The sequence below is a fragment of the Momordica charantia genome (assembly GCF_013281855.1).
Source record: "Momordica charantia cultivar OHB3-1 chromosome 6 unlocalized genomic scaffold, Mcharantia_2.0 BLBB01000006.1, whole genome shotgun sequence".
NCBI classification, from domain to species: domain Eukaryota; kingdom Viridiplantae; phylum Streptophyta; class Magnoliopsida; order Cucurbitales; family Cucurbitaceae; genus Momordica; species Momordica charantia.
The window spans coordinates 21,540,009-21,557,921 of NW_028275164.1; the positions used below are offsets into that span (position 1 = coordinate 21,540,009).

The 17,913-nt window shown below is 41.5% G+C and overlaps 2 protein-coding genes, 1 long non-coding RNA gene and 2 other non-coding genes across 5 annotated transcripts; 3 read left to right on the forward strand and 2 right to left on the reverse strand.

Annotated features, from left to right (window-relative positions):
* The first annotated feature begins 261 nt into the window (after positions 1 to 261).
* Positions 262 to 427, forward strand: LOC148210927 (U1 spliceosomal RNA). The gene has a single exon (XR_015792008.1). It is a non-coding gene; the product is annotated as a U1 spliceosomal RNA (small nuclear RNA).
* Positions 279 to 3,822, forward strand: LOC111022541 (uncharacterized). Its single transcript, XR_015791753.1, has 3 exons — positions 279 to 481; positions 3,311 to 3,414; positions 3,491 to 3,822. It is a non-coding gene; the product is annotated as an uncharacterized LOC111022541 (long non-coding RNA).
* Positions 3,823 to 5,934: 2,112 nt separating this feature from the next.
* Positions 5,935 to 6,100, forward strand: LOC148210928 (U1 spliceosomal RNA). Its single transcript, XR_015792041.1, has one exon. It is a non-coding gene; the product is annotated as a U1 spliceosomal RNA (small nuclear RNA).
* A 5,354-nt stretch (positions 6,101 to 11,454) lies between these two features.
* On the reverse strand, positions 11,455 to 12,456 carry LOC148210929 (uncharacterized). The gene has a single exon (XM_088125249.1). The coding sequence runs from the start codon at positions 12,454 to 12,456 to the stop codon at positions 11,455 to 11,457; it is 1,002 nt and encodes a 333-aa protein (XP_087981375.1).
* Positions 12,457 to 13,767: 1,311 nt separating this feature from the next.
* On the reverse strand, positions 13,768 to 15,453 carry LOC148210930 (uncharacterized). Its single transcript, XM_088125250.1, has one exon. The coding sequence runs from the start codon at positions 15,451 to 15,453 to the stop codon at positions 13,768 to 13,770; it is 1,686 nt and encodes a 561-aa protein (XP_087981376.1).
* Between the last annotated feature and the right edge of the window lie 2,460 nt (positions 15,454 to 17,913).

Consider the following 17,913-nt stretch of genomic DNA (forward strand, 5'->3'; position numbering starts at 1 on the left):
CTTTTCAAGTACTCGTATAATAAGCTAGCCACTTAAATAAGTAATTTTTTCAAAAGCATACGAAACTTAATTCATCACATAAATTTATCATCCCAGGCCCAACATTAGTTATTTACCTCAAAATCGAAGCCAATAAACTAATTTCATAATGTGTCAAAGAAGTGAAAGAGGTGAGTGAGTGAGAAGACCCACATCGGCAAAGTACATGGGATGAGACCTCACAATCTGCTATAAATAGGAGACCATGGCGAGCCTTTAAACATACTTACCTGGACGGGGTCAATGGGCGATCAATGAGGCCCATGGCCTAGGATGGTGACCTCCATTGCACATTTGGGGAGGGGTGCCCGCCTAAGGTCTGCCCAAAAGTGGCAGAGCCTACGTCGTAATTTGTGGTAGTGGGGGCCTGCGTTCGCGCGGCCCCTTCCAAATGCCCCAGTTTCAACCATTTGCCGCTGTGGAATCGTATCGTATCGTTCAGGTATTATCTTGATCTGCTTCTGCTATTTTATAATGCTTTCTTTACTCTCTTCGATGTTTGTTGGCCGCCCTTGACTTGAAACTGTGTAATCCATTAGTAACGACTTCAGCTAAATTTGGTTGGAAGTGAAGAAAAGGGAGGCAACCATCATATATTATGTAATGTAGTTCCATGTCAGAAAGTAGAAAGAATATATAAGGAATTGTGGCTGAAATAGTTCATCCTCTTGTCAACTGAAGACCATAAAATATTGCAAATGGCTAGTAAGTTTTGCATATCTTTTAGTTGGAGAAGTTGAACACTTCTTTTCAAAAATAAGATAAGAATTACAAGAGACAGTTGATTGGTCCTTACATTCTACCTATACCATTTCTCTAAAATCACCGAGGAAAATATATTGAAGGGGTATTTGGGGGTGACGTTAGAATTAATAATTTTAAAAAAATAGATTTAAGTATAATTTATTAGTAATGGTTTAAAGTGATTTTAAAATTTTCCTAAAGTCAATATTTAATTTGCTAAATATGATCAATAGAAAAGAAAAATGGTTTTGACAATGGAAAAATGATTTTGGTACGTCAAAATCACTCCCAAACATCCTAAAAGTACTTTGTTTTATAAAAATTAGCAATTCTTTAGAGATCAGTCATTCCGATTAACACACTAATATTCATCACAGTGCTAATAAATTAGTTATCCAATTACAACGTTATAGTGTTGTATCTCTGGTTCATTTGCATTTTACGTCTGACCTTAGGGTCGATGTATGCTATCAAGTTTAGTGATATTGCTGTCAAATTCTCACTCCAAAAACTGTTTAGCATAGGAAATGGAAAACATAAGACATATGAAACGTTTGATATCAGTACCTTTGCTGTCATAATGGGTTGGGATTTTGGAGTTTATCTACATTTGCAGATTTGGTTTTATGTAGTATCATGAATTTTTTTGTAGGGATATGATCATAAGAAAAATTTCTTTTAAAGATCCTTCGATTCTTCTCCGACCTTCCATTTATGTGCGGTGTATTTTTTTTTTTTCTTTGGTTGGACTCTGCCTCATTAGATTGTGTGAGAATGTTTCGAGTGTAGTGTTTATGAATGAAACACTTTCCTATTAGTATTTTTCAAAAATATCTGTGAATATCCCAACACATCTCACAAATAATAAGATTTTAAATTCTGAGTAGTTGGCCACCATAGTTTGAACCTCAGCCAATACATTATTTTTTTTTTTTTTGAAAAAAAAGAACTTATTTTATTTTGGAACCAGAATGAAATGTTTTAGATAACTATCAAAAGTATTTTTATAAGATATCTAGTTTATTTCCATGTGTTAGGCTCACTGGCTCAGTGTATAGTGTTGATGCCAAAATTTGTCAAGTGTGGGATGATGTGTGCTAGGTTCAAGCAAGTTACTAGCGAGCGAGCTCAAGAGGGAACGTCTCTCTATGAGTTGATGTAGAGCTAGCTAGAGAAAGAAAACCTACAAAAACAGGTAGAGCATTCTGACGCTCAAGTTAGTCTTGGATATGAGCTAGACAAATGATTTTCATACTTAGTTGGGAGGAGCGAAGGTGCATTTATAGAGGTTAGATGAGTGCTAACTTGTTCAAATATCAATCTATTCTACGTTTGAGTGGTGACATGGAGTGAATTTGCTCCCAAGTAGTAATAAATGGTTGTTGGAAGGTCATTTGACAGGTGCGTTTACCTAGACGCACTCAAACACTTAGTCATTTTGCCTTCACGCGATCTGGACCTTCGGGCGGATGGACTGTGGAGAGCTAGAATTGTCTTTTCCCTATATATATATAATGGGGAACTTCCTTCCCTCATTATCTTTGTTTATTATTTATTTATTTTTTTACTTTTGGTGGTATTATCTTTTTTCTTTTATTTGTGTTATTATAAAATAATTAAATTAAAAATACTTTGTGCATTCAAATGCAGATCAATATATTAAAATGCTACTATCTCGAAAAATATTTTTTTTTTTATCATTATGTCCCTTTATTAATTTTTAAATTTACTAAACATGTCATTTTTAATTTTTAATAACTTTAATTAATAATAATGTGGAAGGTATGAATATGAAAAGCTTGACATATTTATATTTAACCATTTATGATTTTATATTTAATTAGAATTAATAATGGAATGTTGGAATATCAAAAGATTTCCAACTTATCTATGTATATATATACACACATGTGTATATATATGGAGGTTCCCTCTAACTTTTTCTACAATAATTTTACTCTTTTTCTTAGTTTACTTCTTTTCATCTCTTAATTTCTTCTAAATTTTATAGATTTAGTAATGTTATATTGCACACTCTATTGGAAGGTCGATGTGATAGTTGTTTTGACTCTATTAGTGTTGAAGATGGGAGATCATTGTGTCTCTTGCTTGAAAATTGGCCAAAGGACTATATTTCTTCCTTTGTGCAAGAGGAGTTTGTTCCTCTTTCTTTTGTTTATGATTCCATTTTCTTTTTTTCTAGAAAAAAAGTAGCATTATATTGCACAATAGCTTATTACATTGAATATTTCGATTTATAGGAGTGACAAAGTAGCGTCGTCCTACAATTAGATGTCATTGAAACCTATAGAGTGATTTGATCTCAAATATCAATCAAAGGTGGACAATCTTAAATATTATTTTGAAATAAAAGTATCAATCTATTCCATAAATGTTTATAAATTGTTTCATAATTAATATTCTTATTATTTTTATTTTAAAAGTTTTTGTATAGTTGTAATTTATTTAGTTATATATATATATATATATATATATATATATATTTTGTTGACGGCAAATTTCGAAGAGTTCCACATGTCCCTCGGATGAGTGCTTTCGCAAAGGAGGAAATGAGGGTGCAGAAAATGCGATGTCGGTGCTATGTTCCGCCTAATACACTCCAATGCTCAAGTCAGTAATCGGAGTCCAGAAAATAGGAGTCGACACCTTTAAGGTTTCAATGACGATTTTTCACTTCTTTTTTAAGGTGGGAGTCCTTCCCTTTTATTTGCATGGATGGCAGACCAGGAAGGACAACTGTTGAGACGGAAGGGATGCATCGAGTTGTACGAAGCCCTAATGGTGGAGTGTGTGCCCCCGACAATCAGTGGGTGGTGCCTCCATTCGCAGGCCTGTTACCTACAGTCTGTGGATGCTCGGGGTCTTTGTCTTACAGCAAAGATGACGACACACTCGTCTGCTTGCGTAGAGTGCGTAATAGTTTGTGGTCCCATGCATTGCTGTGTCGCTTTCGAAATTTGACACGTGTCTTACTCGGGCTTGCCCTCACCATATATAATTTATAATTTATTTGTATAACATAGTTCTTAATCAATTTTCTCTCCTACAAACATATGGGAAATAATGTTATTATCTTTATTTCTTGAATTTTTTTTAATGAACATGACATATTCTAAAAAATTAGCTAAAAAATAATCTTTTAACTTTTGTAGAAATGTTTTCTTTAAAATAAACAAAAATTATTTTAAGCTAATTTTAAAATATTATTAAATTAATTGATAATATATTTAATTTAATTTCTAAAGTGTATCTATCAGTAGTCATAAATTAATAAGAACTCATTAAAATTAATACAATTAAATTAAAAGTAGACTAAAAATAACTTTTTAACTATAACACAAATAACTTTTTAACTATAACAATCTACTATAGTTATTAATTAAATACACAAATGAATATAATATGGATTCAAATCAGTACAATTAATTTGAATGTGAAATATTATGAATATTTATTTTCTAAAAACTTTGATAAGTTCATAATACAATTAGACTACAAATTCAATAAGATTTTTATTAAGTAAAATATAATTGTTGAAAAATTAACTTTAAATAAATGATGTTACAGGGAGAAAGAGAAGATCCAACTAAGCGAGAGAAGATCAGGGAAGAGCCAAGAGAAGGCATGAACCAAAAAGGGGGTCAGTGCTCGGCAACCCAAGCCAGCTCCCCCGACCGACTAGTGATCGACGTTGATCAGGGCTCGTCGTCGAGACCTTCTTGGCGCGGAGCAGTTCTCGGCCCCTTGGCCGAGAACTCTAGAAGACCCGACTTGACCACGATGCATGCCGGTCCGAGCCCATCGCGTCCCAACTTTTGATCCGACGACATACCTATAATAAGATATGTTGGCCTAGAGTTCGTAGATGTATTAGAATTCGAATTCCACAATCCCTAGAAGGATCAAGATTAAATAGGGAAGTAAGTCAAACCCTAAAGGTACGCCTAAATACCCTACTCTCTACTCTCGACTATTTCAATACTAACTTAAGCATCGGAGTCCGTGTGTCAGGAGCGACAGAGGTCTTAGTATTATTTTGGTTTTGCAGGTCACGTCGATTTCTAGTATTCTAGAATATTGGTGCAAATTTGGAAGAATACTAGAGAGTCAAATTTATGCATCAACAAGAGAGTTTAAATGTATCATTAAATTGATTAATATATGAAATTTAAAAATGTTGAATGGAAAAGTTTTTATATTTCACTCTTAAATATTTTAACTTTAATTATAATTAGTTATAGATTTTTAATTGAAAATTTTCAAAGGTGTTATAACTCTTGCATCCTCCTAAAACTATAAAAGTGAAGTGTTCTTCCCCCAGTAGATTTTTTTTTTTCAATTTTTCCACCAATTAGTTACCATTAAATTCATGTTACATTAATATTCTATTAATTTATATAAATTTTTTGGTTTTTTAAATCTTTTATTGATTTTAGTTTAATATCAAATTAAAATATCCTACCTAACAAGCACAAAGTAATATACTAGTCTACTATAAATTATATAATATTGTAAAACAAAAATTATACAGAATTTATAACACATATATTAATCAATTAATTAATAATACTTTTATTGAACTAAATATTTAGTTGGTAACCACCTCACTCAATACATATTAAAATTTTTTTTAAAATTTATATTCAATCTCCAAGTTTCCAAACACATATTCGAAAACATTAAAAAAACATGAATACAGTTCTGTTTTTCGATTGAATCTCCACTTTTCATCTTTTATGTTTTTATCACCAATGCACCCTTTAACTAAATCATAAAAACTACAATAAAAAGAAAACAAGACCCAAAAAGATCCAATTAAAATTAAGCTAAAATTATAGGAATTAAAAAGTTAATTTAAACGGGACTAAACTTGCACCATACCTATGATTGTCGCCAACAAACTAAGTATAGTATGAAAAATTGCGTAAAGCAGAGAGTAAAGGGTGCAAATAGAGAATTTTGAAAGAAATTTGAAGTGTTGAAATGAATACAGATTGTATGTACAAGTTTTGATTCTCTGTGGTAATGAGCCAATGAATTTGTTGATCAAAAAAGACCCACATCGGCGGGGGAGGCGGCAGGGAAACTCAGAAAGTGCTATAAATAGGGCACCATGGCCAGCGTTACAACATACTTACCTGGACGGGGTCAATGGGCGATCACGAAGGCTCATGGCCTAGGCTGGTGACCTCCATTGCACATTGGGGAGGGGTGCCCGTCTAAGTTCTGCCCAAAAGTGGCAGAGCCTACGTCATTATTTGTGGCAGTTGGGGGCCTGCGTTCGCGCGGCCTCTTTCAAATGCTCCAGTTTCAACCATTTGTCGCTTGTTTAAATCTTGGTACCATATAGAAGCTCAAATGGGGGGAATTATAAAGGTACGCACAAATTCAAATCACTCAAAAAAGAAAGAAAGAAAGAGGGTCAATTATAAAATTCCTAAATAAAATAAATAATAAATAATTCACTTCATGTTATTAAGTAACTTGAGCACACTAAGCTATACATTCACCACGTGATAGAAAACTAAAAGACAAGTACGACAACTGATACATACAACTGGTACTCTATGTATAGGAAAGCCAAGAGTGTAAAATTATTAAGAGCTACTCCAAGTACGACAACTGGTACTCTATGTATAGAAAGACCAATCAACGTAGAGAGACCAATCTTGGAACAGAAGACATTGACCAAACACCAACCCACAAGAAAAGTGTAAAGACAATATAGATCGATGCATTTCGAGGCACCTACATGTGCGTGTACTGCTATACAAATAAAAATTTGATTGCATCCTCATCACACCTATAAATGGAGTCATGAGGTATATGCAATTCTAACAAAACTGATATTGGTATTCTCTCGTCGAATTTCTTATTCATTGAAGTGTAGTGCACTCAGTATCTCACCAGGGCTATAATTTTTTCGTCTAAGTGACACAAGAACAAGCAACGATCCCTTGATGACGACGAAGAATATCGATCTTTTTGACGTAACATTCTCAAGTGCATAGGCAAGAACTTATAAAAATGAGGTTATATCTCTCTTTATTTTATATGTCGTATCTTAAAAGTTGGAAGAATGTTTACTTGTAGTTCTTCTCTTGTTATTCAACTCTTGTGATGGTGTATATTGACAATTGTAGCATGTGTTGCCTTCTTGCGATGTGATCAAGAACACACCGGTGAGTTAACAAAATTTTAGAAAATAAATTAAGCTACTTTACACTCTGTTTGGTGTCAAGAAAGTTGATGAAACGATTTTAAATACGGTGATTTGAAATCCGAGAATTGATTTTACATTCTTTATCTTGTTTGGAGCAAGAATGATTTGAAATGAGTTAAATTAGATTTCTTTGTTTGGATGTTCACTGGAAACAAAAAGAAAATAAAAATTTTACTGATTAATTAGAAATTAAAATATGATGAGGTTAAATAGGTAATTTACTTCGAAAGTTTATCAAATCCTGCAAAATCCGAACATTTTGATCTGGAAATTTTTTTAAGTAAAAATAGGATTTGAAATTTTCATTCAAAATCATGTGCTACCAAACAGTGGAATTCATTTGAAATGAAATCCGGTATCAAACAAAGCAAAAGAAGAAAAATCAAAATTTTTTCCAACTTCTAAATTTTCTAGTTCAAGAATTTAAACGTGTTGAGTAAATATACGTTGTATATGTAAATTGAATAACACTGGTAAACAGATTACAACATAACAGGCTACAACAATACAAATTCGGACAACTTGATGAACACCACAAACTTGATTAAATTAGTCGAGACACGCTTCAATAGCGTTGATCTGAAGTCAATTATTCGCTCTGAACAAGTTGCTAGCAGACTACAGCGATCGTCTCAGTATGATACAACGACTAACTCCGGTAAAACAGTAACCTCGAACTACTCGGATTTGGCAGAACTCTTAGACAATTGCTCTCAACACAAACAAAAACAAGAACTCAAAAAGAAGAGAGAATCTTGTGAGAGAAGGAGAATACTCAATTGAGGTATGCTTGGATTTCTCAAAAGAAACAAAACCACAACTATATATAGTCGTCCAAACATGTAACCTATCACACAAAATTAAACACATAGGTAACCTTTTTGCATATGTTACATATGTAAATTTAACATATATAAATTTACAAATTAACAAAATAAAGAAACAACTTTTTCATTTAAATAAATAACTCCAAATTTAATATTAAAAGAAACAAAACCACAAACATATTCACAACGTATATATGTGAATAAGTTTCTTACACTTTCTTTCACACCTTTAAATCCAACAAAACCTTTCTCCCTTCGCGACTAAATTGAAATATTTTAAATAATAAAAAATTAAATTGAAAAAATATCAAAATATTTCCTCTAAAACATATATTTAGTCCAGTTAATATGGAAAGAAGATAAAGATAAAAGAACCAAATAAAATAGCTAAACACAAAACTAAATAGAAGGGAGTATTTAACCTATCGAAGGTAACTTATTGATCCAGATGGGCTAGAATTAAACTAAATCTTACTTCTTACTACACACCAATTAAACTAAATGACTGGCGATAATTATCCTATTTTCTTTTGTTTAATCTTGTGAATATGAGGAAAGAAAATCTAAGAACTCTATCAAACTCAAGACTCATAATAAGTATTATAGTATTTCGAAAACATTATATTAGTGTCTAACATCTCTCCAATTTTAAAGCATGATTATTTTTACAAGCACATGTTCCCTATGTTGTTGCTATCTCTACCTTCATCCTCGTCGATACACAATTATATGACAAAATTAACAGGAAGACTTTGATTTTCAATTTCCATGAGTTTTGAACCAAAAATCAAATATAATTTTCGAGAATTAGGTTTATACATATCACAGAAATTCATAATTAGTTAGTTGCCTCAAAGTTCAAGTAAATTATAAAGACTTGGAGTTCGTAGATGAGTCAATCAAAGTGGAAAGGTGAGAGATAACAGAGGTGGTGATAAAAAAGAAACTTTTTTTAATATGGATAAATTAAAAAAAAAATCACTCAAGGGGTTAAAAAATGTATTTGACCAAACATCTTCTTACATTATATTTTAAAAAATTGAAACCAATTTTTCCTCCTTTTAAATTTGTATACAATAGAGTTTCTTAGAAATGAGAAAGGATTGCCACGTAGGTAAGTCTTTTTCATAATAAAAAAAGGAAAAAAATAACCGATTGATGATATAGCCGTCAATAGGTCGATCAAGTTCAACAAGCCATTAATAGGTCGATCAACCTCAACAAAATCGCCAATAGGTCGATTAAGATCCACAAACCGTCAATAGGCTGATCAAGATCCAGGCCGATCACGATCCACAAGCCGCCAAATAGGTGGATCAAGATCAACCAGCCGCCAATAGGCCGACGGTCAACAAGCTGCCAAGCGAAAGAATCAGAGCAACACTGCAACGAGCTTCCGCTCCTCTTTAAGCTCGTCTTCTCCCGCCTCAGCATCCACGAGGCTGCGACAAAGGTGAGGTCCTTCAGCTCTCGCCGAGTAGAACGAGCTGTTCGGGTGCCCGAAGACCCGATGGAGGCGGTAAGGAAGACTGTAGCTCTTGCTGCCGAGGTAAGCTTGTTCTCACTCTACCTTTCTTCTCTTTCTTTAATCTTCCTACCCTAACCTCTGGCCTTTGCAGCTGCACTACCACGCCTGCCTCTCGGCATCAATGATGAGCCTGGAGCTCAGAGGTCGGGACCTGAAGGAGGAGGAGACGAATGCCTCTTATGAGCGTAGGATCGCTGAGCTCCAAGTCGAGGTCGACCAGGCGCGAGCTGAGAAGGAGGCCGAGGCCGATAGGTTGAAGGCCTTGATAGCCCAAGCTCGCACCGATCTGAAGAACGCCCGGGGCCGAGCTGAGATTGCGGAGAAGGGCTGGAACGAAGCTCAGCAGAATCTGGCCAGCTGGGCTTATTTGGAGAAGAAAATAAAGGAGTTCCCTGAGTTCGACGGTCTAGCTCGCGATTTAGCGGAGAGGGACTTCTTCTATGCCCTCAACAAGCTCGACACCTCTTGTCCGAAGGAGGCCATTGCCGCCGTCGAGCTGGAGTACGAGTCTATCTGGGCCGACCGCCCCACTGATGTCAATCAGGAGGCTGGGGCTACTGAGGCCGCCGTAGTCGCTGATGCCGACGTTGGAACTAGCAGCCCTGTCGACCTCCCGCAAGAATAGCTCGTCCCCTTCTTCTATTGTTTCTCCTGCTTTACTATTTTTTTTAAATTCAAACAGTCTACTGAGCCGAGGCATATATACCTCGGCTCTCCATTAAACTTTAGTCTAAATGAAATGACGTTGTTTTGCTCAGATCTGAGTAATTCTTTCCGAGGTCCTTATACTTGTTGAAATTTAATTAAACCTTAATAATACCTCGGCTCTTCATCAAACTTTAAATTCAATGAAAACAATCTTCGTCCGAACTTGAGTTGTTCTCTCCGAGGTTCCTATACTTAGAGAAATTTAATTAAACTTCAATTTTAGTTTTGGCCTCGTTGTTTGAGTTTCTCAAGTCTTAGTAATTTCTTACTTACACAACGGCTTACGAGCCAAACATTTCAGCTCGGCAGTGTGCATTTGGGATAACCAGGTTCCTACGAGCTGACCATTGCTTCGCGCGTTTGTATTATTGTAGGTTGTTTAGCATAGGTCATACCACGTAGTCTTCCTTGGCTCCCATTTGACGTATCTCAGTAGTAGTAGGCGACGCTAACGGATAAAGTCAAATTTTGCACAAGTCATTGGAGATCAGCTTTCATTAATGAATGAAATTTTTACACGTCGGATTACACACATTTCACTGATAATAAACTCGCAAATGCTCGGCATTCCATGGGTGAGGGAGTTGTCTCCCGTTTAGGTCAGACAGTAAATACGCTCCAGGTCGGAGTATTTTTAAGACTCTGTACGGGCCTTCCCAGTTCGGCACGAGTGCTCCGACATATTGCATTACCTTCTTGAGGACGAGGTCGCCAGGCTTGAACACTCTGACTTTTACTCTGGCGTTGTAGTACCAAGCCATACGGTTCTGATATTCTGCTAGCCGAAGCTGGGAGTGAGATCTTTTCTCCTCGATGAGGTCAAGATTCACGAGTAGGGCTTTACTGTTGGCTTGCTCGTCGAAATTCTCAACTCGGGGCGTTGGCATGCCGACTTCCGCAGGGACAACAACCTCCGACTCAAAGGCTAGGCTGTATGGCGTCTCACCAGTAGATCGGCGGGGTGTAGTTCGGTAAGACCACAATACCTCTGGTAACTCTTCTGCCCACCGACCTTTCAGAGACTCCAGCCTCGTCTTCAGACCACGCTTAATGATCTTGTTGATGGCTTCAACTTGCCTATTAGACTGCGAATGGGCAGCCGACGAGCTGAGGTGACGTATGCCGAGCTGTTGACAGAATTGATTAAACCGGGCACCGTCAAACTGCTTTCCATTGTCAGTAATGATAGCGTTCGGTATACCGAACCGACATATTATGCTCTTCCATACAAAGCTGATGACCTTCGCCTCGGTAATAGACGCCAGAGGTTCCACTTCCACCCATTTGGTGAAGTAATCCACAGCTACTATGGCGAACTTCAACTGCCCTTTCCCCATCGGTAGCGGGTTGATCAGATCTATCCCCTACTGAGCGAAAGGCCAAGGGCTTGAGATCGGCGTCAGCATCTCTGGGGGTTGCCTCAAAATGCTCGCGAAGCGTTGACATTTGTCGCATGTTTTGGTGAACTCCTTGGTGTCGCGCTCAATCGTCGGCCAGTAGTAGCCCTGGCGGACGACCTTCGCGGCCATGAACCGAGCTCCTCCATGGTTTTTGCAAACCCCTTCATGAATCTCGCACATGACATACCTCCCCTCTTCCGGGTCGAGGCATCGCAGTAATGGTAGGGAATATCCCCTCTTGAAGAGCTTGCCTTCTTGCATCAAGTAGTGAGCAGCTTGGCGTCGGAGCTTCCTGGCCTGGCTCGGATCGGCGGGGACAGAGCCATTGACCAGGAAGTCCTTAATTGGGTCCATCCATGTAGGCTGAGCTGACTGGATCTCCATTACCTCAGGCTGGTCGATGGACGACTCAGCAAGTATTTCAACTGGAACCGTTCTTGGTAGATCGGTCTCGTATGCCGAGTCCAGGCGAGCCAGTGCGTCGGCGTTGGAGTTTTCGGACCTCGGCACCTGTCGAATCACATAGTCCTCAAATTGGGCGAGGAGCCCTCGGGCTTTGGCCAGATACCTCTCCATACGAGCTTCTTTTACCTGGTACTCCTCGGTAACCTGATTGACAATCAGTTGGGAGTCGCTAAGAATCAAAAGTCGCCTCACGCCCATTCTTCTGGCGACCTTTAGTCCATTTATCAATGCCTCGTACTCGGCTTCGTTGTTGGAAGCTCGGAAACCAAACCGGAGTGCGTACCCAAATCGAAGACCGTCGGGGCCGAGGAGCAGCATACCTGCCCCACAACCTTTCTCATTGGACGAACCATCCACATAGAGTGTCCACTGGTCACGGACATCGCCCCCTTGCCTGGGTGGGGTCAGCTCGGCAACAAAGTCTGCGGCTGCCTGACCTTTCAACGCTGTTCTCGGCTCGAAGGCGATGTCGTGCTCACTGAGCTCTAGTGCCCACTTCATCAGGCTACCCGACGTTTCGGGCTTGTACAAAATCTGCCTCAAGGGGAAGTTTGTCGGAACGATTATTTTGTGCGCCTGGAAGTACGGTCGTAGACGTCGTGCTGAGGTCACCAAGGCCAGGGCCAGCTTTTCTACACAGGGGTATCGAGCCTCGGCCTCGGTCAACGATTTGCTTGTGTAGTAGACTGGGCTCTGCCGCCCTTCTGCCTCCCTGACTAGTACTTAGCTCACTGCATTTTCTGACACTGCTAGGTACAAGTAGAGTACATCGCCAGGCAGCGGCTTTGACAACAAGGGAGCTGAGCTGAGGTACTGCTTCAACTGCCGAAGTGCAGCTTCGCAATCGTCGGTCCACTCGAACCGACCCTTTTTCCTTAGAACTTGGAAGAAAGGGTGGCAGTTGTCAGTGGAGCGAGATACAAAGCGATTCAAGGCTGCCAATCGACCATTCAACCTCTGTAGCTGCTTAATATTCTTCGGAGCCTCCATCTCGAGGACTGCTTTTATTTTGTCTGGATTTGCTTCAATTTCGCGCTCGTGGACCATGAACCCGAGGAACTTTCCTGACGAGACCCCAAAGACGCACTTGCTCGGGTTGAGCTTCATATGCTACTTCCGAAGCACGTCGAAGGCCTCTGCCAGGTCGGCTAAGTGGGAGCTCGTCTGCTTATTTTTTACCAACATGTCGTCTACATATACCTCCATGTTGCGTCCAATCTGCTTGGCGAACATCATGTTGACCATGCGCTGGTAGGTCGCCCCGACATTCTTCAGACCGAAGGGCATGACGTTGTAGCAATACAGCCTTTGGTCGGTAACAAAGGCGGTATGCTCTTGGTCAGGCACATGCATCCGAATCTGATTGTACCCGGAGTAGGCATCCATGAAGGAGAGGAGTTCATGCCTTACCGTTGCGTCGACGAGCTGATCTATCCGAGGCAGGGGGAAACTGTCTTTCGGACACGCCTTATTGAGGCTCGTGAAGTCAATGCAGACGCGTCATTTGCCGTTGGACTTTTTAACTAAAACTACGTTAGACAACCACGCGGGGTAATGAACCTCTCTTATGAATTTAGCTCGTAGAAACTGCTCGACTTCTTTACAAATTACATTACTTCGCTCGGCGTCGACAGGCCGACGCTTTTGCCTCACAGGCCTATAACTAGGATCTACATTAAGCCTATGCACCATTATACTTGGGTCTATGCCCGGCATGTCGTCATGGGACCACGCGAACACATCAGCATTTGCTTTCAGAAAACCGACGAGCTCCTCTCTCACGTCGGCCCCTAGTCTGCTGCCGATGCTGACCTACTTTTCTGGCTCCAGCAGGGGGACAAGTTCTAGTTCTTCAGCTGGGGTGCCACGACTCGGCTTTGGTTCGTCGGCACACGGCTTGGGCGCGCTCGTGACCACCGCACAAGTGGATGTTCCCTTCATCGTAGCGGCATAGCATTCTCTGGACGTCTTCTGCTCACCCCGGACTGTCGCAACTCCGGCCGAGGTGGGATACTTCAAGACCTGGTGGTAAGTAGACGGGACTGCCCTAAGATCATGAATCAAGGGCCGACCAATTATGGCGTTGTACGCGGAGCTTCGATCTATCACAACAAATTCTGCAACTTTAGTTACTTGTTGATCTCCCTCGCCGATGGTAACAGGGAGCGAGACACATCCTTCCGCGCTAACTGACTCCCCTGCAAAACCGACCAAAGGCGTCGGGCTGAGCTTCAAGTGCTTCCTCTCCCACCCTAGGGCAGTGTAGGTTGAGAACGATAAGATGTTGGCCAACGCTCCACCGTCGATAAGAACTCTTCTCACCTTCACGTGATCTATGAGTGGGGCGATTACTAGGGCGTCATTATGGGGCATGTGCACTCCTTCGCCGTCTTGGTCGTCGAATAAGATCGGCATCACAGGCTTCTTGGTATACGAGGTACAGACCTCGTGTGCTGCTTGACGAGCCAGAGCTTTTCTCTTCTGCCCCAACTGTCCCCCACTCGGGCCCCCATGGATGGTATTTATAACGGCGGGATGATCTTCCTTCCGTCTCGGCGGGGGCGATTTCTCTCGCTTGTCCTCCTGAGCCAACCTCTCTGGCTCCGCCCTTTCACGCCTGCCGACGTATTTTTTCAGATAACCCCTCCGGATCAGATCCTCGACTTGCTCCTTCAAGTGGAAACAGCGTGAGGTGTTGTGGCCATGATCCTTGTGGAATCGGCAGTAGAGCCGCTTGTCTCGTTTTCCTGGAGGTCGGCGGAGCTTTTCTGGGGCTGCGAAAAGCGCCTCCAGGTCGGTGTCTTCCGCCGCCGCGTAGATCTCCACAATTGAGGCATTCAACGGAGTGAACTTGTCGAACTTCGGCCCTCGACGGTCTGAAGGGGCTTTCTCTTCTCGACGGCCTCTATTCTTACTGTCGTCGGCCTGCCGAGACGAGCTCCAACCATTGCTGCGCTGCTTCTTGGGAGGAGGGGACCTTTGGTCTCGATCTTTACCACGGTTGCTCCGCCGAGCTCCATTGGCTTTCCACAATTCCAAGCCGTCGATGTACTGGCGAGCTCTAGCGAGCATCTCGTTCAGGGAGGCCGGCGGTCGGCTTCCGAACTCTATCGTTAGGTTCCTGTCGTTCAAACCCGTGGTGAAGTACATCATGGCGATGTCATCAGTGCAACTTACCACTTTGACATGCTCGTCCATGAACCGAGCGATGTACTCCGTCAAGGATTCATTGTCCCGTTGCTTCACTGTTCCGAGGTGAGAGGGTGGCAACTTCAGCAACTGCCGAGTTGAGAACTGGTTGATGAACAATCTTCTCAGCTGTTGATAACTGTCGATGGATCGTGGCTTCAACTGTCGGTACCACAATCTTGCTGAGCCTTCCAAGGCTATTTGAAATGCTCGGCACTTCATGGCGTCGTTCGCGGCCAGGAAATCTATCTTCCCCTCGAACACCTCTACGTGGGAGATCGGATCTCCAGACCCGTCGTAAGAACTCATGACCAGAGCCTTGAACCTTGGTGGAATAGGTGCGTCCAGGATCGCTTGGGAGAAAGGCGGTTCCTCTTGTTCGGCCACGCGATGCGGGTCTACAGGCCTGCACCGCCACTTAAGATCTTCTATCTCCTTTTGAAACTGATCCCGGAGGAGGTCTACTTCAGACCGAAACGAATGGTCAGCGTGGGAGGACCTCTCTTGAACGTCGACCACTAGGCTTTCCTCCTCATCGTCAACCAAATACTCCCGATCTTCGAGTGCCACTGCTCATCGCCTCGGCGTCTCGGCACCTCGGCCCTGATGGGCATTGGAGTTATCGAAAGATGCCAAGGGAGTCCGAATTGGTTAGATCCTCGGACGCCGGCCCTCGACCCGATCGTCCTGCCGAGGGTGGTCATGAATCTGTGCTCCCAGGGCACTGCCTGTCCTCACTCGTTGCGGCTTTCACGAGGGTGCTCCAGCTCGGGCCTCCCTACGGGGTCGAAACTGATACTCCGTTCTTTGGGTAGGATGCATCGATCCCTTTCCTCGAATGGAATCCCTGGAGACGGAAGAGCCAGACACCTCGCTGCCTCTCTCGACCGCCTCAAGCCTTGCTTTGACTTCCTTGAGCTCGGCGATCACGTCGGCTACCATGACGGGGTCCACGCCCGCATCAGCACTTGCCCCGGAACGTGCACCTGTGTTTCCCCAACCGTGGAGGCGAGGTGCGCGGGGCGGCAACCCGTTTCTCTGAGGTTGCAGTGGCGGGAACTGATCTGAGGCGAGGTGGAAGTCTCGGACTGCTACTGGATCGGATGTGGCCGACCGACCTCCATTCTCCTTGACCGCCCCCGCGTGGGGTCGTTGTTTGACGACGGGAGTTCCTGCCACCTGAGAATACGTGAGTTGAGGATGGGCTCGGGAAGTGACAGCATCCCTCATCGGAGAGCGGATAGGCGAAAGTTGAGATCGTGACTGCTGGGAGCAGGTTTGGGCCATTGGCTCAGATTGCAAAAGGTGAGGCTGACTTCTAGATATGTCTTTCCCACAGACGGCGCCAGATGTTTGAGCTCGAAATCGATTGAGCTCGGATACGATTTAGATCGGAATGCTCAGGACGAACTATGGCCAACGGTTCCACACCTTCCCTGAACCCTTCTTGAGACCTGCAAAACAAAGTTAGCACTCCGACGAGCAAGTTATTTCTAGTCCGAGCTAACCTGCCGAGTTTCTATGTTTCGTCTGCGTGTTCATCCAATTCACCTTTTCAATCATGACACAGGCAGGCTAGGATTAGCCTCCAATAACAGCCAACCCGAACAATGTTGAGCAAAGAGTTGATTACTCAGGTAACGAAAATGTAATTGTCGCAAATGGCAGTAAGTTATCTATCTCTGACATTGGTAGCACGAATCTCCATGCCTCGGGCAGTTCTTTAAAATTAAAAGATGTTCTTGGTGTCTCTGATATTGCTAAACACCTTGTTAGTGTCACATGATTAGCTAAAGATAATGACATCTTTGTCGAATTCTATACTGACTTTTGCTTGGTTAAGGATAAGGCTTCGGGAAGAACTTTGCCGATAGGAACAGTTAAAGATGGCCTCTATTGTCTTGATAGAAGTAACTGGTAATCACTCATTGTTCTCACCTTGGCTGTACTACTGTTTGCTCACACAGTTGTATCTCTGTCGAATAATACTCTCAGTTCAGAGAAACCAACTCCTTCTTTCTCGTTTGCTGAACACATCAATGAAGTGGTGTCCAAAACAGTGTCGCATAAACGACTTGGACATCCTTCCATAGTCTTAGATCACATCATTAGGACTTGTAATCTTCCTTGTAAGACTAATGAACCAATAAGTTTTTGTGATGCATATGCCAGTTTAGAAAATCTCATGTCTTACCGTTTCATGACTCTCACTCTCATGCTACAGGAATGTTTGAACTAGTTCATACAGATCTTTAGGAAGCAGCATCTCACCTCTCTTTAGACGGGTTTTGATATTATTATGTCCATTTTTTGGATTATTACAGTCGGTTCACATGGATATTTCCTTTATGCCAGAAAAGTGATACAATTGTAGCTTTTAAACAGTTTTTATCTTTGATACAAAATCAATTCAAGACCTAGGTGATGACACTCCAGTTCGATGGTGGGGGCGAATATCAACCAATTCATTCTCTGTGCCACAATCTTGGGATTCAGATCCGAGTCTCTTGTCCATACACTTTAGCAACAAATAGGTGGGCAGAGCGAAAGCATCGACACATAGTTGAGACCGGTCTCACACTTCTCGCTCAAACATCTATGCCGTTGAACTATTGGTGGGATTTGTTTCTTACTACCACCCTCTTGATAAACATCATGTGATATAGAAATGAGTAATCATAGAGTGCATGGGGAAAGCCTACAAGAGGAGCAAGCTCAAATCAGCTCAAATGAAGCTTATGCTCAAAGTCAACCCAATCATGAGTCAAT

What these genes read in the sequence shown, in the direction of transcription:
- LOC148210929 (XM_088125249.1), bottom strand. Translation starts at nt 12,456, where the DNA reads ATGAAGTGGGCACTAGAGCTCAGTGAGCACGACATCGCCTTCGAGCCG.
- LOC148210930 (XM_088125250.1), bottom strand. Translation starts at nt 15,453, where the DNA reads ATGAGTTCTTACGACGGGTCTGGAGATCCGATCTCCCACGTAGAGGTG.